This window comes from Haliotis cracherodii, unplaced genomic scaffold, assembly GCF_022045235.1.
Source record: "Haliotis cracherodii isolate W230 unplaced genomic scaffold, xgHalCrac1.p SCAF_20, whole genome shotgun sequence".
Lineage (NCBI taxonomy): Eukaryota > Metazoa > Mollusca > Gastropoda > Lepetellida > Haliotidae > Haliotis > Haliotis cracherodii.
This window is the reverse complement of record NW_027266276.1, coordinates 3,294,829-3,320,983: the sequence shown is the minus strand read 5'-3', so window position 1 is coordinate 3,320,983 and position 26,155 is coordinate 3,294,829. Positions and strand designations below refer to the sequence as shown.

General features: G+C 40.8%; 1 protein-coding gene across 1 annotated transcript; it reads right to left on the bottom strand.

The window, feature by feature from the left end:
* Window positions 1–944: 944 nt before the first annotated feature.
* On the bottom strand, window positions 945–24,179 carry LOC139470198 (uncharacterized). The gene is made up of 3 exons (XM_071252512.1): window positions 23,918–24,179; window positions 3,002–3,251; window positions 945–2,250 (listed from the first exon to the last, which is right to left on the bottom strand). The coding sequence occupies exons 1-3, from the start codon at window positions 23,928–23,930 to the stop codon at window positions 2,046–2,048; spliced, it is 468 nt and encodes a 155-aa protein (XP_071108613.1). The 5' UTR covers window positions 23,931–24,179; the 3' UTR covers window positions 945–2,045.
* Between the last annotated feature and the right edge of the window lie 1,976 nt (window positions 24,180–26,155).

The window sequence follows — 26,155 nt, the reverse complement described above, 5'->3', positions numbered from 1 at the left end:
TGAATTCTAGTCGTTTCCAAGTGGTTAGTCGTGTATTAAAAACTTAAAGGAGAGACATCCAGTTAACTATTTTACTCAAATAATTTTAATACGATCTATAACAATATGATAAAAAATGATCATTACAATATTTTTTTACAATATTTTTCCTCGAAGTTTTCTCATGGTGGTGGTGTGAATGACAGTAGGTCCTACTTATTCATCATCTGCCATTCCATATTCGTAGAACAAAATAGCATTGTCCATTATATTTAACACATACTTTTGCTGTTTCCATGGACACGAATGTCACGTGACTATGTGAGACATGGCGGGGTCTTTGTCATTTCTCACAATTTACAATTAATAACTCAGTATATGTATATGAATCTACGAATGTTAGTGCCATTGAAATAAAGGAATTCCTGTGACATATTTTGAAGGTCCCTAACAATCTCATTAAAATCAGATCTTAGTTCTCGCTATCGCTGAACAAAGATCTGAGAACACCCCATTACGGGTCATGTCAGAACGACCTTTCATCCGACCAATCAAAGCATCGCTTACCAGATCATGAAAGTGACAATCGGAATGTGATTTCTGATCATGCAACCTCGAAAACGTTAACACGGGGTATTACGAAAGACAGTTACGGCCCATACGGCTGATTCCGTCAAAATTATCGTCTATCTCTCGCTTCCGCGGGATAAACATTTGAACGGAGGAGGCTTTGCACAGTACGTGGGAAGCACTGCCATACAATCTCAACCATATATTAGACATTCCGGAATGTTCGTTTGTTCAGTTTTCAAAATTTTAATCGAGAACTGTGTCAATATATTTTTTCAAGCGTAGTCTGAAATGGAATTCGACAGGTTGAAACGAGTGCCGTAAATCTCGAGAAAGCTGCTTTCTAACTGGCTGATGTCGACCTTCAGTGGTCGGTTAAAGTCCGCGAAAGGTCGTTCTGACGTGACCCGTAATGGGATGTCCTCAGATCTTTGTTTAGCGGCAGCGAGAACTTAGATCTGATTTCAATGAGATTGGTTCCCTACTTACAATTTAGGACACCAAGTTTAAATTTCAACATACAAAGCCAAATTGGCAAGTTCATATGTATAATTGTCAGGCTAAAAGGTTAAAAATAAGTTGAAAAGACTTTGCTCAAACTTTAAGATCCTATGGCGAATATTAAGAATAGTTTGTAGAATAATTTTCGTACCCCTTGAAACCCCCAAAATGATTACCATTCAGTCATGCAATATTCTGTTCTAAAGGATATATACTGTGCAAGGGTCTTAACTGAAACAATGATTACTTCCAAGTTTCCATTTTTTCTCAGGACTTGTATTGTCTTTATTGTGTCTACATACAAGCAATTACATAAATATTTAGGAAGTAAACCACTACTTGCTACATAATTATCTCTCCATAACTTTAAAACCGTACACATCAACTCACAATATCTAAAAAAAACCCTCCTTAAGTACATGGTTCGGGTGGACCAGGTATCAGAGGGGCAGTTGTCCCACGGGATCTGTAACATGTCGGAATGTGAACACAAGCGACAAAACCCTTTCAATATTGATAAGATAGCTGCCAAAAGCAGAGTCGATTGTGCGATTGTACGAAATGAGCACACCCTAGTTTTGAATAGGTTCGTATTGATGAGATTTAGGCATTGCTCTTTAATAATTATGCATGTTTTATATTCATATCAATATCTATTGTATGTTGAGGCTAAGGTGTCGCATAGATGGATTTAAGAGGAGACCCTGAAATGGATGCCCATCGTTCAGTTTGGCAATAATTTTGTAATTGGTCCAAAAAAGTAAGAAATAATTAAACCACCCATGTCTGACAATTTCATGCCAGTGTCTCACAATTTTCCGTAAATTGTTGGTCAAAAAGGACACTTATCCCATTTCGTCCTCTACAATACATCATATACTACTTACAACGTATATTGTTTGTTTATTTGGAACAAAACGGTAGTGATTAAGCACATAATACACAGAATCCATTTTATCATTCACGATCCATGAACGTTATACTTGCTCCAAACATCAGCCTCCGAATATGGCCGAGCTCGGGCGGCTTGACGCCAACAATCTCCGAAGGTCGAAAATGTCTATCTGTTGAACTGACATTGAACAAGGTCGACAGTGACAGGTCAAGGCCATCTTGACGGGTATCCGAAGTACGTTTCCGTCTGAACATGGAAGCAGAGCAGGTTTACGGATGGGTGCGACCTCCGTCTGACTGCAACAGCTGGAAATTAAATTTAATATGGTTATATCTCCCTTAAAAAAATAGTTATGAGTATATCACAATGGTTGAACGATCGAGGGTATCACTGTCTGACATTTGCTTGGGTATATTTAGATTTTGCAGTTGATTGGTGTGAAGCAACATAACGTCAGCAAATGTTCATGACGTCATACAGTTAAGAATTGCCTTTCACTTTGTGTGAGTTCATTGGAGTAGGAACCTTCATAGAGTGAGCGCCAAACTGTATGAACGTCGGAGCTTGCTTCCTCCTCATAACTCATACCTCGTGTGATCCTCATTGAAACGTTTTGATTATCAAGGCAATGATGATAATGTAAACCGAACACGATCAAAGAACATTTACTTGCACACTTACACACCATTTTTGACATGGACGGGTCTGTGTATTCGACTCAAGCACAAGTAACTTATCATTGAATGACCATCAAGAAAGTAGTCTCGCATAAATCTGAACTTAGGTCAACTTAGTGGCCAATCACAGATCTGGAATTCAATCTCACGCATATGTTTGATACCAGTTGTCTCAAATTGGTTTCTCACCCACAGATAGATAGGTAGGTATTATTAAGTAGTCCGACGGATTATTTTTGTTCCGCTTTTAGTTTTACTTTCCGCATACCATTCCCAATTTTCATTGATTTAACTTTTTGTAGAAACAAGATGGCAGCCTCCACAACATTGTTACCATGTCCTTCCTTTCTATGTGTTAGAAAGAACTCAGTCAACTCACCTGCAATACCTCTGTATGTTCGTAGCGTTGCGCTCATAATCTATTTTGCTGTAGGACTCGCACCCTCCCTTGCAGCCCAGTGTGTAGACAGTGGCCGACTGGCACCGACTGGCGTACATTATCGGGGGGTGAATTGTCATTTTGATCCATCTCAAGCCACACCGGTTTCTGTTGGGGTCCGGACTGGACCGGATGTTGAAGACGAAACCGGAAGTAGGTAATATGTACACCGTTAGCAGCAGGACGATCACTGAAATTTACAGATCACATTATCTGACAGACGCTTGTATTCTTTTGCATGAAATGAGTGAGTGAGTGAGTGCATCAGTGACTGGCTGAGTTCGTGAGTTCGTGAGTGAGTATGGATTAACGCCGCTTTTAGCAACATTTCAGCAATATCACGGCGGGGGACACCAGATATGGGCTTCACACATGTCGGGAATCGAACCCGGGTCTTCGGCGTGACGAGCCAACGTTTAACCACTAGGCTACCCGACCGCCCCTGATCGTGAGTGAATGACTGCGTGAGTTCAACGCCACTGTATTTCAGTGATATAATGGAGGAAGCGGAAGTTTTCAAATTATAATATTTTATCATAAAAATAATGGGTAATTTCCTCGAGAGGTTAAAGCCAACAGATAAGAACAGTATCAGTTGGGGTCATATACGGATAACGAGGCAAATGTGAAAGATCGGGTAGGTACTACTTTCAGCGTCTAAACACAAACATGGCGTCGCCCTTGTCAATCAGCGATCGTGTCAAAAATAACAATCTGCAATATGTAGAAATTACGCCACACATGTGCTTGTAGACCTCTGCTACCTAGGGTCTTTACCCCTTTTTAAAACCGTTGGATTTGGCCGAAATATTTCCGAATTGTTACCTTGTTGCATTTCGTGACGGTATGACAGGCCAACAGACACGACGTCTCATGGACTGGAGTACATTCCCTTTGATGAAGTAATTGAACTCTATATCCATTTTTTATTCCTAATTGAAGGCAATAACCATCCCAAAACACACTCGCGCGATAACCTCTTAATATCTGGAATTAAAGATAAAAATAACAACCCGTTGAATGGCATGTCTTTAATTACTAAACAATGAAATTATTTAAAACCACCTTATTTACTCATTCAAAGAACCAAATATCGGTTACACCTATTTGGGTTGTCAGTCCAAGTTTGAGGAGGTCATTATGGGACGATGTCGTTTTGGCTATTCCCGATATATTCATGAATATATGTTGAAAGGTGAGGATCCTCCATTCTGAATCCTTTATGATGAAAGAATCACGTACAAGCAAGTCCAACTTGACTGTATTGATTTTACCACCACAAGAGATGACTTTTTCAGTGTGAAAAAAGTCAAGGACCCTTTTAATCATGTTAATGCTCATTTAATTCTTGGATTTTAAAAGAAGTTGAATTAATTGAAATGTATTGATATACGTTGTGTTATTTCATATATTGGTAGTGCTAATTAGCAACTGAGATTGTTAGTGGCTGCACCCTCGAAGGTAGCGTTCAAGTATTTCGCAGTTGGTATGTACGTTCCACGTTATTCAAAGTATTTTTATGCATGCCAGAATATTATAAGTGGTATATTTGTCATTGTACATGGATGGCTTATATTGTATACAATCGCCAGCAGCTGAAAGGATGGTTTTAATCCTGCTTGGGGACCGTGCAGGAAGCAGAAGTATTGGGAATCATCACGGTTCGGATCCCTAGCACGGTGGCCTGACTTCGGTTGCTGGCGATCTAAAGTCTCATTTATATATTGTGTTATTGAATAATAATTTATTCTTTAAAATGTTCTCAACTAGTTTTAAAAGGTTTTTTATTCAATCTTAATATAGTTCTCGCCACGAAATGACTGAAATATTGCCGATATCAGGTTAAATTTTAATTCACCCACTCACTTATTCAAAAAGAAATAATGTAATATTGCGCAGCAACTAAAATAATTATTTTTTTCAAATTGCCATCAGAGAAAATGATATGGCTTCCAGTAACTATTCCATACACATGTTATAAATGCCAACGTTAAATATAATGAACGTCGTAATTTTAACGACGGTATTTTTGAGAGGGAAGTGTCTCGTGAGTTATTCCCCGTAGATGTAGCAGGGCAACGCAGATAAACGCGATGGCCGAACGATCGCACCCCAAACCGGGAGAGATATGACAATCGGTATTGGGAGAAAAGGTACAGGTAATCGACGTGGGGGATGTGAGAATATGCGGGAAATACCCATCTGTAAAATGGACTTGTCTGACATTGCGAAGGTCGGACTCGATTGAGAGAGTCATCATTATTTAAATAGGGGGTTACTATTTCTAAAGCTTGTACAATTTATCAACATCCGTAGAGAGCCTGGCCATAATGTTCATATCGAATATGAGAAATTAAAGAATCGTGGTCGTTGTTTAACGTGCAATGAAACACTGAAGGGAGAATAAACCAATCGGGGCTGCACCCCTTATGTTGTATTCTCCCTGTACCATAAACAAAGCCCACTCTTCGTTTAATCCGTAGATATGACTGAACTGTGCAAGACAACTGACATGACCTGTAACTGAAGTGTTGTACACTACAATAGCTTGTATGAACCCATGCAAACTGAAACGGGAAATGATTAAAAACAACAACTACATCAACAACAACAACAACAACAACATTAACCACAACAACAACAACAACAACAACAACAAAACCCTGATTAAACCACGGAGCCAAATGTCCGTATCTTGTAATTGTGGCTGTTGTAACATAACTAATAGTTCAATACCTTTATTTTAACAACGACTCAGCAGGAACTGCATATTATAAATTGTTGTTAAGACAGTAGTATCAGACTAGCTTCTATATAAGGGGCCATCTCATCATCCAAAGCGGATATAGTCTGGTGAGACGGAAGTGGTTGTCCGTTCTCCTCCCGCGCTTGGCATTACGACAACGACAGGCGTACATTACCTACGTTTTGCAGACACATTTTATGCTATAAATATATTTATATATATGTGTTATAACGTTACTTCAAAAGCGCTCATATTTAACGCATAAAACCCTCCCGTCTTTCTTCGCAAACATGACTTCACAGCAGATGAAACCGGAAGGCTTGGATCGGGCACGCATAACATTACCAGACATTATCTATTAAAATAGCAGATAGTCAAAAGACAAGGGATATAAGTGACGTAGTCAAGGACATTGCTCTGTGGTTAAAGACAGCGACAGAGTTTCCAGTAACCTTTCCAGGATCGGCTGGTCGTGGAGTCGACCTCAAAATTTGACGTGCTATTAACTTATGCTTGTAAGCATCAAATCTGTGCTCGTTAGTTTCTCCAAAATAAACATCTGCGATCTGAGTCTCTTTGGGCTCTCCTTCCACATTAAGCTGACACACCGTGATATTACTGAAATGCGTTTCACTCACTCTGTAACTTATACAGGTCTTCTTGCATCAAAGCAGATCACACGAGCAGCCATGTAGTGACAGATCTTTCTGAAGGTTCAATGAATACAAAATGTTGTGATGTATCAAAGAGGTGTACATGTCGTCTAAGGGACGACAACTCTGCAGATATCCGTCAGGTTTGTCTCGAAAATGTAGAATGCATGGATATTTGTACAAATCAGATATCAGCTTTCTGAAACGATTCGTTTTCATTTCTTTACCGCCTAGATTCGGACATTTAGATCTGTGAAAAGGAAAACCTACAAAAAAACCAAATTAATCCCTCAATACTAACCCCAATCTCATTAAAATCAGATCTAAGGCACGCTGCCGCTAAACAAAGATCTGAGGACATCCCATTACGGGTCACGTCAGAACGACCTTTCGCTAACTTTGACCGACCACTGAAATGACTAACAGGAAGTCGACATCAGCCAATTAGAAAGCAGCTTTCTCGAGCTTTACGGCACTTGAGATTGTATGGTAGTGATTCCCATGTACTGTGCAACGCCTCCTCCGTTCCAATGTTTATCCCACAGAAGCGAGAGACAGACGATCATTTTGACGGAATCAGTCGTACGGGTCGTAACTGTCCTTCGCAATACCCCGTGTTAACGTTTTCGAGGTTGCATGATTGTCAAAGTTCGCGAAAGGTCGTTCTGACGTGACCCGTAATGGGATGTCCTCAGATCATTGTTTAGCGATAGCGAGAACTAAGATTTGATTTTAATGAGATTGATACTAACCCCATTTGGAATGCCGTGATAGGAGTAAGGATAAATACGATGTAAGCACAGGAGCGATATCGAATGCAACTGGGAAATAAAACAAACGCATTACCCTCTCGTTTTACAGAGTGTTTATGAGTTTGGATGTAATATCTCATATTGAACGTTGGGAAATGTTGGATGTTTTTGTTCTGCATTTAACCCTACACAGGGACATGTTGCCAGTGATGCCAAATTCAATCTAATTAAAATCAGATCTTAGTTCTCGCTACCGCTGAACAAAGATCTGAAGATGTCCCATTAGGGGTCACGTCAGAACGACCTTTCATCCGAATAATCAGAGCTTCGCTTACCAGATTATGAAAGTTGACAGTCGGAATATGATTTCTAATCATGCAACCTCGAAAACTTTAACACGGGGTATTCTGAACGATAGTTACGGGTTAAACGACGGAATCCATACAGCCTAGACCATCTATTAGCCGTTCCAGAATATTCTTTTGTTCAGGTTTCAAATTTGTAATCGAGAATTTTTCAAAATATGTTTCGAAGCGTAGTCGCCAATTTGAAATTAGTGCCGTAAAGCACGAGAAAGCTCCATTCTGATTGGTCAATCCATTGGCCGTTCAAAGTTCGCGCAAGGTCGGTCTGACGTGACCCGTAATGGGATGTCCTCAGATCTTTGTTTAGCTGAAGTGAGAACTAAGATTGGATTTTAATGATATTGTGCCAAATTGTAATTGTTATATGATTTCGAGTGATACATTCAAGATGTGCTTAGTTCTGCGCAAAGTCCACCGATTTAACGTCCGCCGTTACATCCGTTACTACTCGCATCTTTCCGTAACCGGTGTATGGGTGTATTTGCACCCCCGTAGTAGAAGTCCCGGACATCATTTCCTTTTACACAAGGAATACACCCAACCGGGAACCGGGAAAACCCCACGGATATTTACTTGAGAGGTACTCCCGGTCTGTCTAAGAAATGAACAAATGAACCCCTTTCATATTAGAGTGTCTATTTAAGTGTAAATATATGATATGGTAGAAACATGGCGAATAACAGTTATTCCTAATAAACAAACAAAATTCTGAAAGTTGTGTCAGGACATTTTAAATAAATTATTTTTTATTTTTAGGGACGGGATGTAATTATCATCAGGCTGAGAAATGGCAGCGTAGGGATATATTAATCTAAAGATGTATTGCTTGTCCAATGACTTTGGTGGTTTTATGATTTAAGAATGTTTTGCAGACATACAGACAGTCTATTCGTATATAGGTTGCCTATAGATCAATAGTACACCATGTTTAAATTATGGCGTAAATGTTACAATGAGCGCAAGATTAATCATTTGGCGACACGTTCTCATAGTGGATGTCGTGATTGATGCCAGTCATACGTTGATACTGTCAGTGTCTCCAGCAGGGAGGAACCGGCCATTCAGGCGCTTAATGGCATCGCCCATAGTGAGAGAGGTCATTAGGTTCGGAGGGTGGCCGGGTATAGTATAATGGATCCTCAGCGTGTTAACTGTGAATGTACTTCCCTCCCTTTCATGATCGTGCTAAATCCCTGCTAAAATACCCTTTGTATGATTCCGACTGCATGTTTAGCTTGTGTTTATGAATTACTATCAAATTGTGAGGCTGTCAGGTGTTATCTCATACAGTATAGAATTTAATGTTATTCGGTTGCTATGAATGTGGACCCGTATGACAAGAAGGACAGTAAATTGGGGTAGCTTAATGGTTAAAGGGTTCGCTCGTCACGCCGAAGACCCGGGTTCGATTCCCCACATGGATATAATGTTTGAAGCCCATTTATGGCATCCCTCGCCGTGCTATTGCTGGAATATTGCTAAAAGCCATATTCACTCATTCACTCCCCTCTGTGTATTTTAAATGTGTTTTTTAGAACTTAGATGATGATTCGACAGCATGCGGGAAAGTAGGAGCTTGTAATTGCGTTGCAGAGCGTTCCCTCTGTCGTATCTTTGTTTGGAACGTTAAGATAAATGCGTGGAATACTCAACAGTCTGTCAAAACATATCAGGTACAGACAGTTAATATTGTTAATATTCCCTGTATTCTGAAGGCTAGGAGTCAGATTGTCACTGGCTAGAGATTATATCATCATATGGACCAGGGATTGTGGCATACATATTTCCCCCGTGTAAAACCCTCAAAGTTGTAAACAAGCACTGTTGCCCTGACTGATCGGCCACGCGCCGTTACCGTACTGTTTCAGATAAACGTCCAGACCTACCATGTACTAAATACAATCACTTGTTTCTTCGGGCGGTCGGGTAGCCTAGTGGTTAAAGCGTTCGCTCGTCACGCCGAAGACCCGGGTTCGATTCCCGACATGGGTACAATGTGTGAAGCCCATTTCTGGTGTCCCCCGCCGTGATATTGCTGGAATATTGCTAAAAGCGGCGTAAAAACCATACTCACTTACTCACTCACTCACTTGTTTCTTCAAACTGACGAGAGACCGGTCATATTCCCAACATGGTTACCACGTGGGAGACACATTGATTACAACTAAAAACCTCGTAAAACTAACTCACTCACTCAAAATAACAAAACAGAAAAGAACAAAACTCTTGATCCACTCAAGACCACAGGTTTACACATAGTACAGTGAGAAGCAGCATATATGGTTCATATTTAACAAGATGTTTTTGAAAAAATATTCTGTGTGATTGAAATGTCACAATTCCATCAAAAGGGAGCTAAATCGTACCTTCTTATCTGAAGTTATAACATATGTCCAGAGTTATCTGTTCATGCTAGGTGTCGGCCGTCAGAAAGCAGGGTGAGTGAGTATTGTTTTACGCCGCTTTTAGCAATATTCCAGGACGGCGGAGAACACTAGGAATGGGTTTCACAGATTGTATCCAGGTTGGAATCGAACCTACACCCAACGCGTGACGAGTGAACGCTTTAACCACGAGGCTACCCAACCGCCCTTGGAAAAGAATAGAAACTACATGTACTAGACGATGTCCGAAGAGGTCCAACAACTGACTGAGTCGATAAACAACCTTTTTGCAACATTTCAGAAATTAAGGTGAGGTGCGGTGAAATTGGGTTTAACGTCGCAAGATTATTGCACTTATATAGCGACGTGCATGCAAGTGTGTATGTGTGGCTGCTTGTACTAGTCCGGACTGATGCCGATTTATAGTGCTAGCTCACTGAGATACCATGCCGCATTTTAACATGAATACCCCACTCAGACACAGTATACTGACTCCGATCCGACCAGTCCTTGTTTTAGCCCCTTAAAGCCGAGCGCCAGACAGGGTTACAACAAGAACCATCTTTTAACGTCTTTTGGTACGACGCGGCCGGGGATCGAACCCCGGACCTTCTCAGAAATTAAGGATATCGTACTATTCACATAGAAATAAGAGATCGGCATCACGGTCATTACGATTACATAATGAACATATGTCGTCAGTAATATAACTCATGATCCTTTCTCAATAGCTAATCGATGACCGAAGTTCACAATTTACCTGATTCAAGTCTGAGTAGTTTTAATATGTAACGTTCAAAGATACTCGAGTTACAACACTTCATAAATCTTGGTAACGATAACCTCACTATATCCGAATGTACAGGAAGGTCGTGGAGACGGGCGTATACGTGATGCTGAAGCCAGTCTGAAGGCGGAAGGTTTGTTCAATCTAGGTCTGCCGATGAGGACAAGGATATTCCTCACAAAGCGCATCCATCTGGCCGGATTTGGTAGTCGTACCAGAGGCAGTAAAGTCATGTGTTGCCTTTGCATGTGTTTGTGACAGGTGCCACCGATTGGGCAGGATACGCTCACCTTGCATCATCACTGTTTGATAGTGATTCATAAACACATGCTCATAATATAGTCGGAATCGTACAATAGGCTCTGCTTTTGGCGGAGATTTCTTGTGAATGTGAAAAGGGAAACGGCGATGGATAAGGAAGGTGGGGGGGGGGGGGGGGGGTATATTTTGCTGGAGATTATCATCGCGATACATCCTGTGGTGATTAAGTTCAATCGACAGTATACTCCCCAGGGAGCTGAGAATGAAATTTTAGTACATACTGATCGAATGACCGAGGTAATAATAATGTAACCGCGGATTACACAATGCTATTGTTTAATATTTGGTAGCGTTAATTAAAAACTTAACTTTCACTTCTTAGAGTGTGTGATCTTAAATAGCATTTGCTTCCCTTTGAGAATCCTAGGTTAGAACTGATCCGAAGCAACCTACGTTTACTGCATCCAGTAATGTATAATCAGACAGCGTGGTTCATTACTCATAATATCAATCACTGTTTTGACTGGCCCAGACTCGATTATTTATAAACCACCGTCACAGTGTTGGAACAGTGCCATGTTAAACAACAAACAAAGCACAATCCTCTTTCCTCTGTTTATTCAAGGTAGGGACGCACACAAGACGTTTATCTGAGGGATTACGGTACATCACAAAGATACATAAACATTTCATCTGATCAAGTCATAATACCAATGCTTATCCAACAGAATATCCTCATGGAGCGACGCAGGCATTAAACCGGATCTACTGTCGGAACCTCGTTACAGCCTGTCTTCGACACAATGATCACAGTAATTGAAACCCAAGATGCAGAATACCTCCCTTAGTAGGGAATTAAGCTATGAAAGACCCCACTTAATTGAATTTTGCTCTAAATTCGTTATCGCTAGACACACTGTGCCAAGTTCGATCACGGCGCGGGGGTATTTGCTGACTTGCCATCGAGAAGACCCTTCGCGGTGGCACATGCCAATATCGCTCAGACCCAATATAGATGTAGAGCAATACCATCAAATCTGATAGATGTTTTATGCAGAGGGCGGCGATCACGCTATGGTAATCCGAATGTGTATACAATTGATTTAACAAATCTATTCGTGTCTTTTATGTTTCGATTGTAGCTATAAATTACACTTACGGTTACGAGTGGTCTGTTTTTGGATTTTGTTACTCTCTGAATGGTTTGTAGAGCTTAGGGTCACGGAGGTGGGAATGATACAGGAAGTTCACATGTACTTTACTTTATAATATAACAGGTTCTAATGATATTGATACACTATTTGATTTGAATATTTCAGTGAAATATTTGTCGGATCTCGTTGGACCTTGTTATGAGATATTGGTCGTGGTCATGGTCGCGGTCGTGGTCGTGGTCGTGGTCGTGAAGTGGTCATGAAGGGACGTCAGATGAAAGACCCCCTGGGCACCGTTGTACAAAACAACCTTAGCGCTACGACTGTTGTAAGTCTATGTTGAGGTATGGGAGTTACGATCACCTTAGCGCTAAGACCGCTTTGTAACGGCACCCTGGTGTGTAACTACCCACACCTTCCCTGTGACATACACGCAGTAGCCTGCATTCACCTTATAATCATGTGACGTGCTACCTATATATGACCTACATATGACCTACATATCACAGTACACTTTGGGGGCGGTCGGGTAGCCTAGTGGTTAAAGCGTTGGCTCGTCACGCCGAAGACCCGGGTTCGATTCCCGACACGGGTACAATGTTTGAAACCCATTTCTGGTGTCCCCCGCCGTGATATTGGTGGAATATTGATTAAAGCGGCCTAAAACCATACTCACTCACTCACTGTCTCTCTCACAGTACACTTTGATATATCAAGGTTAAAACTACACACAGGTAGATGATCAAACGATAGTCCGCGGTGATACTACAACCCATGGTGATACTACAATCTAATCCATGGTGATACTACAATCCATGGTGATACTACAATCCAATCCATGGTGCTACTAAATGCAATCCATTGTGATACTACAATCCATGGTGATACTACAATACATGGCAATACTACAATCAAATCCATGGTGATACTACAATCCATGGTGATACTACAATCCAATCCATGGTGCTACTAAATGCAATCCACGGTGATACTACAATCCACGGTGATACTACAATCCATGGCAATACTACAATCCAATCCAATCCTGCTACTACAATCCACGGTGATACTACAATCCACGGCTATACTACAATCCACGGTGATACTGCAATCCATGGCAATACTACAATACATGGCAATACTACAATCAAATCCATGGTGCTAATACAATCCACGGTGATACTACAATCCACGGTGATACAACAATCCACGGTGATACTACAATCCAATCCATGGTGATACTACAATCCATGGTGATACTACAATCCACGGCTATACTACAATCCACGGCGATACTACAATCCATGGTGATACTACAATCCATGGTGATACTGCAATCTAATCCATGGTGATACTACAATTCATAGTGATACTACAATCCACAGTGATACTACAATCCAATCCATGTTGATACTACAATTGATGGTGATACTACAATGCAATCCATGGTGATACTACAATCCATGGTGATACTACAATCCATGGTGGTACTACAGTCCATGGTGGTACTACTATCCACGGTGATACTTCAATCCATGGTGATACTACAATCCACGGCGATACTACAATACATGGTGGTACTACAATCCATGGTGGTACTACAATCCATGGTGGTACTACAATCCACGGCGATACTGCAATCCATGGTGCTACTACAATCCATGGTGATACTACAATACATGGTGGTACTACAATCCATGGTGGTACTACAATCCATGGTGATACTACAATCTAATCCATGGTGATACTACAATCCATGGTGATACTACAATCCAATCCATTGTGCTACTAAATGCAATCCATGGTAATACTACAATCCATGGTGATACTACAATACATGGCAATACTACAATCAAATCCATGGTGATACTACGATCCATGGTGATACTACAATCCAATCCATGGTGCTACTAAATGCAATCCATGGTGATACTACAATCCACGGTGATACTACAATCCACAGTGATACTACAATCCTGGGTGATACTACAATCCAATCCATGGTGATACTACAATCCATGGTGATACTACAATCCACGGTGATACTACAATCCAATCCATGGTGCTACTACAATCCACGGTGATACTGCAATCCACGGTGATACTACAATCCAATCCATGGTGATACTACAATCCATAGTGATACTACAATCCACGGTGATACTACAATCCAATCCATGGTGCTACTACAATCCACGGTGATACTGCAATCCACGGTGATACTACAATCCATGGTGATACTACAATCCACGGTGATACTACAATCCAATCCATGGTGATACTACAATCCACGGTGATACTGCAATCCACGGTGATACTACAATCCATGGTGATACTACAATCCATGGTGATACTACAATCCACGGTGATACTACAATCCAATCCATGGTGATACTACAATCCACGGTGATACTACAATCCAATCCATGTTGATACTACAATCCACGGTGATACTACAATCCAATCCATGGTGATACTACAATATATGGTGATACTACAATCCATGGTGATACTACAATCCATAGTGATACTACAATCCACGGTGATACTACAATCCAATCCATGGTGATACTACAATCCACGGTGATACTACAATCCAATCCATGGTGATACTACAATATATGGTGATACTACAATCCACGGTGATACTACAATCCACGGTGATACTACAATCCAATCCATGGTGATACTACAATATATGGTGATACTACAATCCACGGTGATACTACAATCCAATCCATGTTGATACTACAATTGATGGTGATATCAAATCAAATCCATGGTGATACTACAATCCACGGTGATACTGCAATCCACGGTGATACTACAATCCATGGTGATACTACAATCAATGGTGATACTACAATCCATGGTGATACTACAATCCATGGTGATACTACAATCCACGGTGATACTACAATCCATGGTGATACTACAATCCATGGTGATACTACAATCCAATCCATGGTGATACTACAGTCGATGGTGATACTACAATCGATGGTGATACTACAATCCACGGCGATACTACAATCCATGGTGATACCACAATCCATGATGATACTACAATCCACGGTGATACTTCAATCCATGGTGATACCACAATCCATGATGATACTACAATCCACGGTGATACTACAATCCAATCCATGGTCATACTTCAATCCACGGTGAAACAAGTGTTCATGTTGCTTCTTAAATACATGTTAAAAATGATATAGTTAAAAAAATTTTAAAAAAATATCTTTAAAGGAAGATTAAAAATATGAAATGTAATGATTTGATAATAATTTAAATGATGATACAGAAAATATAGTCGTGGCAGTGATGTAAGCCCCGTGGTTAAAGCGTTCGCTCGTCACACCGATGACCCTGGTTCGATTCCCCACAGGGATGGAATGTATGAAACCCATCCCTGGTGTACACTGTCGTGGAATGTGTAGAATATTGGTAATAGTGGCGTAAAGAATAGCAAGTACATGTTTATCAAAGCGACACCGTCGCCAGCGAAATCCTGTTCTTCCTGATTAAAACGTGTTCGTGTGCCTACAGACACCCCTAATGGCAAACATCCAGAGTTTCGACCGCCTACGTGGTCTAGTGGATAGAGCGTTTGCCCAGAGAGTGGAAGGTCTGGGGTTCGATACCCGGCTGCGTCATACCAAAAGACCATAAAAGATGGAACTTGTTGACACACTGCCTGTCGCTCGGCATTACACGCACGCACGCACGCACGCACGCACGCACGCATGCACGCATGCACGCATGCACGCACGCACGCACACACACACACGCACGCACACACGCACGCACGCACACACGCACACACGCACACACTCACGTACGTCTTTATGGAATTGTAATACTCTTTATACTCTAAAACCCCATTTCACATCCCCTCATTTAGCAGTAATCATCATTGGCTGTCCGAATGAACAGGTTCCACATTAACAGAAATTAACTGTATACAGTAGTGCTACATTTCCCACGGATGTTATCAAAATTATGAAACAAAAACCTCCACAAACTCTAAACTGGTTGACCATGATTTAACGTAGTTTATTGACAGCCTCCAACAGCTGTAGCGAGATGGCTCTGTGGGTCTGGTGCATGCATGAACTACAGGAGAGGAACACTAACCTAATCTACCAAATTTCACAGCCAGCGAGCTTAATCTGAAGACAACGGTGCGCTAGAAGAAGCAAGCTCCGCATTTGTAACGGTTCTGCAACCTGACGCTGCGCTGTGTTCTTCACGCGCCATCGACATCCGCGCATGAATACTAATGACCTACATGCGGGGGCGGGTTATCTTTTTTCACGGAGACAACACGATAGGAGATTGACTAGAGATGAAGTTGTTTTTGAACACTGGGTATTTGTTACCTCATTGACATAATATTATACGATCACAAACAACAAACGACCTCCAATTCCACACGGCCAATCAATAAACATAGGCCAACAAAAACACACAATAGGGGCTTCCACAACGATATGCAACCCCAAGAAGGCAGAACTCGGGGCGCCTAAATCATGGCCAGCTAATCCACGGAAGTCAAGGTTAAACCAAGAGAGTCTACAGCTAAGTCAAAGCCAGCGAGTTCGCGGGACGATAGACAGACAGACAGATCGATGATAGACAGACAGACAGACAGTCAGATCGATGATAGACAGACAGACAGTCAGATCGATGATAGACAGACAGACAGTCAGATCGATGACAGACAGACAGACAGATCGATGATAGACAGACAGAAAGATCGATGACATACAGACAGACAGATCGATGATAGACAGACCGATGATCGATAGATAGACAGACAGACAGAAAGACAGATCGATGATAGACAGACAGACAGTCAGATCGATGATAGATAGACATACAGACAGACAGATCGATGATAGACAGACAGACAGATCGATGATAGACAGACAGACAGACAGACAGACAATCAGATCGATGATAGAGAGACAGACAGATCGATGATAGACAGACAGACAGACAATCAGATCGATGATAGATAGACAGACAGTCGGATCGACGAGAGACAGACAGACAGATCGATGAGAGACAGTCAGATCGATGAGAGACAGACAGACAGACAGACAGATGCGGGTGGAGAGGTTGACGGTTTGAAGTAAGGCAAGGAAATATCCATATGTTATCCATGTTGTACTCAAACCCTTTCTTAAAGTGCACACTGCAAATACCCAAGCCATTCACTCGTTCCAAGTGTGGCCCAGACACCCACGCAGCTGATGTAAACACTGACTTACTTGTATTTTTCACAAACATGATTACCGCTTTGAGAATGAATTCACCAACAAGCAGCTCCCTGAGTGAAACAGATCTAGCACAAGGCAGGCTATACGGCTTCCTTACAATGAATGCCGCGTTCGCGCCTCTTCTATTTAATTTAAGAGTTAGAAATAGCGGTAGCGGGCTTCCATAATAATTGTTAAGTAAATGAGAATCCTGGTTTATATGTAACGCTGGAACGACAATCTGTTATATAGCAATCGCCGGCTGGTGTACTTCAGAGGAAGGGACAGGAGATATATTCACTCCTTCTATACAGTACGTGTATAGGGTACTTACAGAAGTGAAAGATGTTGAAAGGTGGTACGAAGGTGAACGACGACACAATAAGTGGAAATTAGAAGACGTGTTATTAAAGGTGGTGTGGTATGCAGGGTCTTAAAGGTGCCCCCCGCTTTATAGTCCAGGCAAAATAAGGTTTCACTTGGAACAAATTGCAACAGAATTTATTTTTCCACAATGCATTTCTACAAGGTCCCGAAAACAACAAACTGAAAGTCCTAAGCAATCCCAGTTTGGGAAATATGTCTAATTTGCATAATCCAATATGGCCACCAATTATCAATATGTCTTCCATATGTCAGATGAGGGTCAATGCTTTAATGAAAAAAAAACCCATGTGTTGTCTTGCGAAATAGCCATATCATGTTTCTAAAAAGATATTCACAACAACTGAACGTTTTCGACGATTGACAAATCTGCAAACATTCAAGATGGCCGCCAATTTCAAGATGTCCGCCAAGTTTCCCAAATGTATTTACACTGTTGAATCTTTCAACTCTAAAACAGTGTGCTAGGACTTATATGCATATAACTTGGCACACAAAGTCACTGAAGTGTAGTTAACACTTTTATATAAGAAATTCACCAGAGCCCCCTGGTGGCCCAAAATTCCAAGAGGGCCGCCAAGAGTTTGATGGCTAGACATAGAATATCAAGACACTGTTGGTCTCTGATGACATATTTGAGTGATTTGAACTTCTACATTGGGGTAAACAGACCCAAGGATGTATGTAGAATACTCAATCATTTGAATAAATCCAATATAACCACCAAATATCAATATTTATCTCTTAAATGACATGTTGTGTTTAGATATCAATGTTGATTGTTATTGTCTGAATCTACTTATTAACATGACAATAAAGGCTATAACAAGTTTCGTTTTCATTCCTGTAAATACTTGTTGGAAACAAGTATGACCTATATGAGGTCCTCGCAGAATTTACCCCAAACCAGTTGTTTCACAAGAAGTCAATGAGGTATCTCCCTTGTGCATTTGCTGAAATTCAATATAACCACCAAATACCAATATTTGAATATAAATCTGAAACTTCATATCCGCTGCGCATTTCGTCACATTATATATACAGCAAATGGACGGAATCAAGAAATATTTCGATTTATTCGTCAGTTCGATATAAGCGTGTTCGTTATAGACCTAGTTTACTGTATATGTCATTGACGTGGCTTATGCATATTTTACAATTTGTATTTGCGAACACACATTGTGTTGTTTTAACGCCTTGAATCAACCGGGGCGGTCGGGTAGCCTGGTGGTTAAAAGCGTTCGCTCGTCACGTCGAAGACCCGGTTTCGATTCCCGAAATGTGTACAATGTGTGAAGCCCATTTCTGGTGTCCCCCGCCGTGATATTGCTGGAATATTGCTAACAGCGGCGTAAAACCATACTCACTCACTCACTTGAATCAACCTTTTGTCAGTTTCATCGACTCTCGACCCCCGTGAGAGTGAGACAGTGGGTAGGCTCTTGTTCTGGCCATATGACGGACGCCACGATTTACGGGTCACGGAAATGAGTCAGACTCTGATAATTTATCCATAATTTATTGTCTCTTCTGAGTTTGTGTACCGTCAGTTTAACAAATATACATGTAGAAACGTCAACGCCAGCTGATAACTGACGTTGATTACTAACGACTAGCTAAATGTGATAATATTACCATGGAAACTGGCGCTTCTAAAACGTGTTATTCTGTAATTTGATGTTGATAATATTAGAGACTCCATGGTAAATATCGCAGCACGCCTCTCATAACACGTAAGTTCATATTAATAATGGCATTTATTGTCGACAATGTAGGATTTTGTTGATTAAAAGCTTCAACATAACTTTCTTGAATGATTCGGTAAAAGCACCTACATACGGTACAGAATTTAAAAGGATAACTTCTTTTTTTTCAAGAAACCAAGGAAAATCTGCGTTCCTCATAAATATAATAAAGTATTTTAGACCAGCATCTGGTCACAGCTTATTGATAAGACTTTTAACGCGCCTGAATATATCGCTTTCGCGTATTTAGTTATATTCGAAATAGCCAAAATAAAGGAATTAAATTCCATGTCATGTTGCGCCTTTTCATTATAAAAAATATTTAATTAAGGATTGACTGTGTATTTGTTTCGGTTCATTGAGGTATGAATCGAAAAACCGATGTATGAATCCGCGTAGTATATTCCCCGACATTCAATAGTAATTACATGTAGTCCGCTTCGGTGGACGTGGTTTAATATTTTACATTCATTGGGAAATGAATGCAATAACATGTGACCAATTCAGCTAATCCAAATGCAGGAATTTCAATGAACACAACGAAAATTTAATTATTGTAAAATAACACGAAACACATAAACACCTGGAACACTAAGAATGGTGTAAAATAATTCCCCAACTTGAACAATCGACGAGGTTCTTCGAGGTGACGAGCAACAAATGTTTATGACAGACAAATAGCCAATTCCCTTCCACTGATTTACCAACCTGAACTAAACAAATGGCACCAGAGAAACCGATCTAAACGTAAAGATTCAGGTGACAAAACACTCTCCACAAGACTGTATGACAAGAGGGATGACTTCAACTTTTCAATAGTCAACTTTCCCTTCATGTCGAGCAATATTCCAGTAGCTCCAGCCGTTGGTGCCTTCCTTTCACAACCCTGAGATCCAATCGTGCTCTTTCTACCAATATTTCAAAGAGCGTCATGCGACTCTTGCTCAAGGGGTGTTGTATAATGGTTACAACAGTCAAGGCCTCAGTATGGCTTATAATTTTTTATGGAAGACACTTGGATGATATTTCCAACTTTAAAGCGTCAGTGATAAAAATGATGTCCGATGTTATTCCCTATTTTGACTTGTACCACGTTTGCGTGTTTTTTCAATTGACTTGCCCTTGCATGTATTTGTGACGGAGGGGCAGCATAGACTCGCCGTTTCCCGAACCCCTGGTTTCATCACACTTTGATAGTAATTCAAAAAGGCAAATCATACTCGTGATATAGTCGGAATCGTACAATGGACTCGAGATGGACTAGAGATTTTAGTTGATAATGAAAATAGTTCTGGCACTTTTAATATAATTATATGAATCAGGGAATGTTGTCTTACGCCACACTCCAATATTACGCATTTTTTTCAGTAATGTATTATGGCATGTCGTAATCGCGGCTATTGGTTGATAACATGAGCAACAAATATGCCGCTGTTTTCGATGACACACAGCTGATTACGACGGAGGTTCAAAACTCCTGCCACATCAATATGGTGTTTGACCATGGGGTTTTTGACCATAGGGTGTTTGACCAAGGAAGGTGTACAGCAAAAGAAACACATGGTCAACGTGATGGATAGTGATGCTCCTAAGTACTCGACTGCAGAGTTTGAACATGGTACAGAGTCATTCGAAGTTGACCCGCTGTCAGGACACCCCCCCTCCTGCTGTGGAAAGGGGGATAATGCATGATCAACGGGTAATGGTTGTGGAACTCGCCCGGGAATTTGAGGTTTCATTAAAGCTATCCCGGCCATCTTATTATTTCTTAGGCGTCAACAAGACGGGTACCCAGGAACCCTGGTCGGGAAGGATGGACTGAAATAAAGAGTTACCATAAACTCGGATGAAGGAAAGTTTGTATGATGTTTGGTAACGGGTGACAAGAGTTGGGTTCATCGCTGGGAACCGGACACCAACACTGTATAAATGCAATGCAAACATTCAACACATCCTGCACTAAAGAGAGCCTCGGACTCAGGATATGGCCGCAGGATTCATGGAGTCGAAGGGAGTCTTATTTGATGGCCCGCAAAATTGCAATGGTAGGTCAGTATTACGCCATCATATTGACATTATGGAGTAATGCAGTGTACACCAAGCGCACTGGGATGTTGACAGATGATGCTCTGCAGCTTCGGATCGCAAGTCCAGAGTTGCAGTGGGTTAAGTTAATGTGGCGTAAGCCTGCACAATGTTTGCGGACGATGATGCTTGAAGTCTGGTGTTGAGCCCTGGCTGGAGAGCTACTTTTGCACTTTTGTTTATTATCCCCCGCCCCAACGAAGTTGGCGGGGGATATAGAAATGGGTTCCGTGCGTGTGTGCGTGTGTGTGCGTCCCGAAATCGTTTCCATAACTCAGAAACCGTTAAATATTCTCTACGAAACTTTGCATGTCTATCAGACTGATGCTGAACCGGTGCCTTTTGCTATTTAGGAATTTTATACATTTTCATTTTTTACGTTTCCATAGCAACAAGCTGGACTTAGGTTCTATAAGGGTGCTGTTCGTTTCCGGAGCGTAACTCAAAAACCGTAAAATACTTTCTTACAAAACTTCGCATGTCTACTAGGCACATACTGAACTGGTGCCTTTTGCTATTTAGGAGTTTTATATTTTTTTATTTTTTTACGTTTCCATGGCAACAAGTTGGACTTAGGTCCTATAAGGGTGGTGTTCGTTTCCGGAGCATAACTCAAAAACTGTTAAATATTTCCTTGTCAAACATTGCATGTCTATATATAAAGCACATACTGAACTGGTGCCATTTGATATTACGGAGTTTTATTAATATTTATTTTAGAATTTCCATTGCAGCCATGGCCTAAGAGAAATGTCGGGTCAGTTACCTGGTTTGGGACCATAACGTGTTAAAATTCCGGGGGGTATAGATGACTTCCTCGACCATACGCTTGTTATCTGAATTGTGAAAGCCGCTCGTTGATCTCGCATAATTGCAATCCGATGCATATTGTTTTGGCTTCTACTATGATGGTGGGGTACTGGAGGCCAGTTCATGTAAGCATTATTCACGTAATATCAAATAACATAAAATAACTACGTATGATTAATTTGTTTTAGTTTCTGTTGATTTATACTTAACACAAGACTTGCAGTACTACGCAAGACCACATAGAGTCGACTTTCCAGGTGTCACATTTAAATATAAAACGACAACGCCAGAGAATAACCAGTCTCGATTATCCGACGAAACAGATCCCCTGTGGCGTTAAAGGCAAAATAGCGGTGAAAATGATATTAGTGGATCACTTTAAAACAGTGATGACACTGGGTGCTCGTTGATTGCCTTTCATTTGCCTCCTTTTAATGTAAATGGCATCGATATGGTGAACTTTCGTGAATGATTTCTTAAAAACACATACCGTAAAGAATTTTGAACGAAAACATTGGAGCGCTCATAAATGCTAGGGTATTATAAACCAACAGCTAATTGTTAAGAATTTGAACATACATAAATATATCGTATTCACTTTCAGTTGTATTTGATCTAGCATAGACAGTTCTTAATAGGAATGTACTCCGTGTCATTTTACACATTTTCATATTAAACTTTAAAGAAATAGAGTGAGTGAGTATGGTTTTACGCCGCTTTTAGCAATATTCCAGCAATATCACGGCGGGGGACACCAGAAATGGACTTCACACCAAAGAAATAGAGAAGTAAACACGAAAACATTTACTCTATGAAATCCTTCTTATCTCAATTCAAGCTTTCAATCTTCGGGATATGATAAACTCTAGATACCCCCAAGCGGTTTCTATAAACGGCTTCTCTACTTGGTGAAATATTAATATAAGCTACAAAACCCTTTCCTTATTCATAAGAACTATCTGCTGAAAGTAGCATCTGTTGTACGATCCCGACAATATCGTGAGCATGTGTTAATGGTCGTGCTTCGTAGACAATTGCTCATTATATGGTCAGAATCGTAAAACAGACTCTGCTTTTAGCAGAAACTTCTTTTATATTTAAGAATCAAAGACGTATGAAGTGCTCTTCAACAATGTTTTATCAGTGAACAATCTTGTAACATAAGAATCAAACACCTACTGTGTGTTGTTTGTGAAACCATACACAATTGAATGTTTCTACAATAAAAAAAATAAATAGTAAAGTTTACATGTAAAAAAATAACATGTTGTCAATAACATTAAACATGACGAGTCGATGAAAAAATCACTGAAGCGATTGAAGCAAGTTCATTCCACAATTGAAAAGCAAAGCTTAAAAATGCGTCACAATATGATTAAACCTATACAAATGTCATGGCCTGAAATAAAAACTTGAATAGATATCAAATATAAAAAAAACATCGGATATTAAACACTCCTTACCTTTCAGCCACATGGTCCCTGGGCCCGGTGTCTAATGGGAGTATCTATGATTAGCTCTCAAGAACAGCGAATATTACCATGGCCCGGCCGCCCACTACCGACCATGTCGCTTGGTTTGATATACGTCAGGGAGTAGCGTCCATATCACTGCCTAGCCTCGTGAACCAGTGTAATCAACGCTTCAACACAATGGCGTTATTTTAACACGTTACCAGATTAATACACACAAGTGACCGAGCGCCACGATTGGAGGGCCCCTTTGTCCAGATCTCTCCATCGACAATGGCGTGAGCCAGGGTATCATTGTCGCCGCCACTATATAATTAGAAGCTGTAACCTACTCTGTTTGTGTTGGTTACATAATTATCTTCACATTTGCTTTATTTCATTTCGTTATGTGTTGTTTGTAATACCGTGAAGGAGGCCTCATGGGGGTGGAGCTCAGTTGGGCAATATAGACGTGTCTGTGTCTTCACATCAGCTCGATATGGCCCACATGGCTTGTGTATTATTGGGATTGTCAGCCGCTTAGGCCTGCAGTAATTATGTATCGTCTCAGGCGCTCTTACTGCTTCAGAGAACAATTGTATTGTGTCAGTGTATTCGAATTCCGTGTGGGTGAGTGAGTGAGTGAGTTGGGTTTAACGCCGCTTTGAACGGTATTCCAGTAAAATCACGCCGTACCAGCTTAATGTGGAAGGAAAACCCGAAGTGATGCAGATCTTAGTCGTTTATCACTTAGAAAAAAATAATTTGCTCCACTGAAAATTGGAAAGCATTAAATTGTCCTCGGGGTTTACCGAAATAAATTATTTGTTCTCTGGTTGTCCTAATATTTTTTGAGTTTTTAAAGATATTTTGTGGCTCTTTCTTGCACAGAATGGAAATTGTGTGTCTTAAAGCAGACTGGAACATGGTCACTGTGTGTCTTGAAGCAGAGACTGAAACATTGAAATTTTGTGTCCTGAAGCAGAAACAGAAATATGGACACTGTGTGTCTTGAAGCAGACACTGAAACGTGGAAAGTGTGTGTCTTGAAGCAGACACTGAAACATGGACATTGTGTGTCTTCAAGCAGACTGAAACATTGACATTGTGTGTCTTGAAACAGACAATGAAACATTGACATTGTGGGTCTTGAAGCAGAGACTGAAACATTGAAATTCTGTGTCCTGAAGCAGACTGAAACATGGAAATTGTGTGTCTTGAAGCAGAGACCGATACATGGGAGGTTTGTGTCTTGAAGCAGACTGAAACAAATTCCTTTCTTTAACACACACACACACACACACACACACACACAGCCACGTATCAATCCCCCGAATAAATGGTAGACCACTTTGTCATTCACAGTTGTTACCAATTAACGTTGAACTTAATTTAAGAACAGAGAGAGTCTAATTTGGGCGGTAGTTTATTGTTGGTCTACAGTAAAACCACGAAAGGCGGGCGATTACATGTAATACGTATACCTCGTCAACTATAGTCAGCTGTCTAATTTTTCATTTCTTCCGAGTCCAGACCAGACGCACATAGGTATGAGTCATTTACTATTTATCCACATGAAGACATTAATTAAAACCCGGGTTAGAGGTCATCCCCAATAATTAAAATCTGTTCTTTTACTCTAACATGACACCGCTTTGCCCGAAGATCTGCGGATATCTTCTAATCACCCAATCGGCGTCGAGGTTTCTAAATGCTCGGGACAAGTAAACAAAGCATTCAAACAAGCATATCCGATTCCTCAATCTTGTAAACGAATGTAATCGGGAAATTCCGAATGTGAAAAAATAAAGCCGCGCGATTATATTATTGTGGGTACATTTTTCCCCCCTCCGTTCCTGAGCAGCCTGACATCAGCACGCAATGTGTGCACTATAAGGGGTATAGTTATGCCGTGTGGTGGTCTTCTGTTGCTAAGATCGAAATTGCCTAATCGAGGCGATGCAGGAGTGATGGCGAAGTTCTGATTTGCCCAAGAGTCGTCTCATCCTTTATTTGGATTGGGCGGTCAAAAGTCGCTCAAGGTGTGTGTGTGTGTCTTGTCTCTGTGTATGTGTGTCTGTGAGAGGTGTGCGGTGTGTGTGCGTGGTGTGTTCGTCTGAGTGTGCGTTGTGTGTTTGCGTGGTGTCTGTGGCGTGTGTTTGTGTTGTGTGTGTCTGTATGTGTGTAGTGTGTGTCTGTGGTGTGTGTCTGTGTTGTGTGTGCCTGTGGTGTGAGTGAATGTGAATGTGT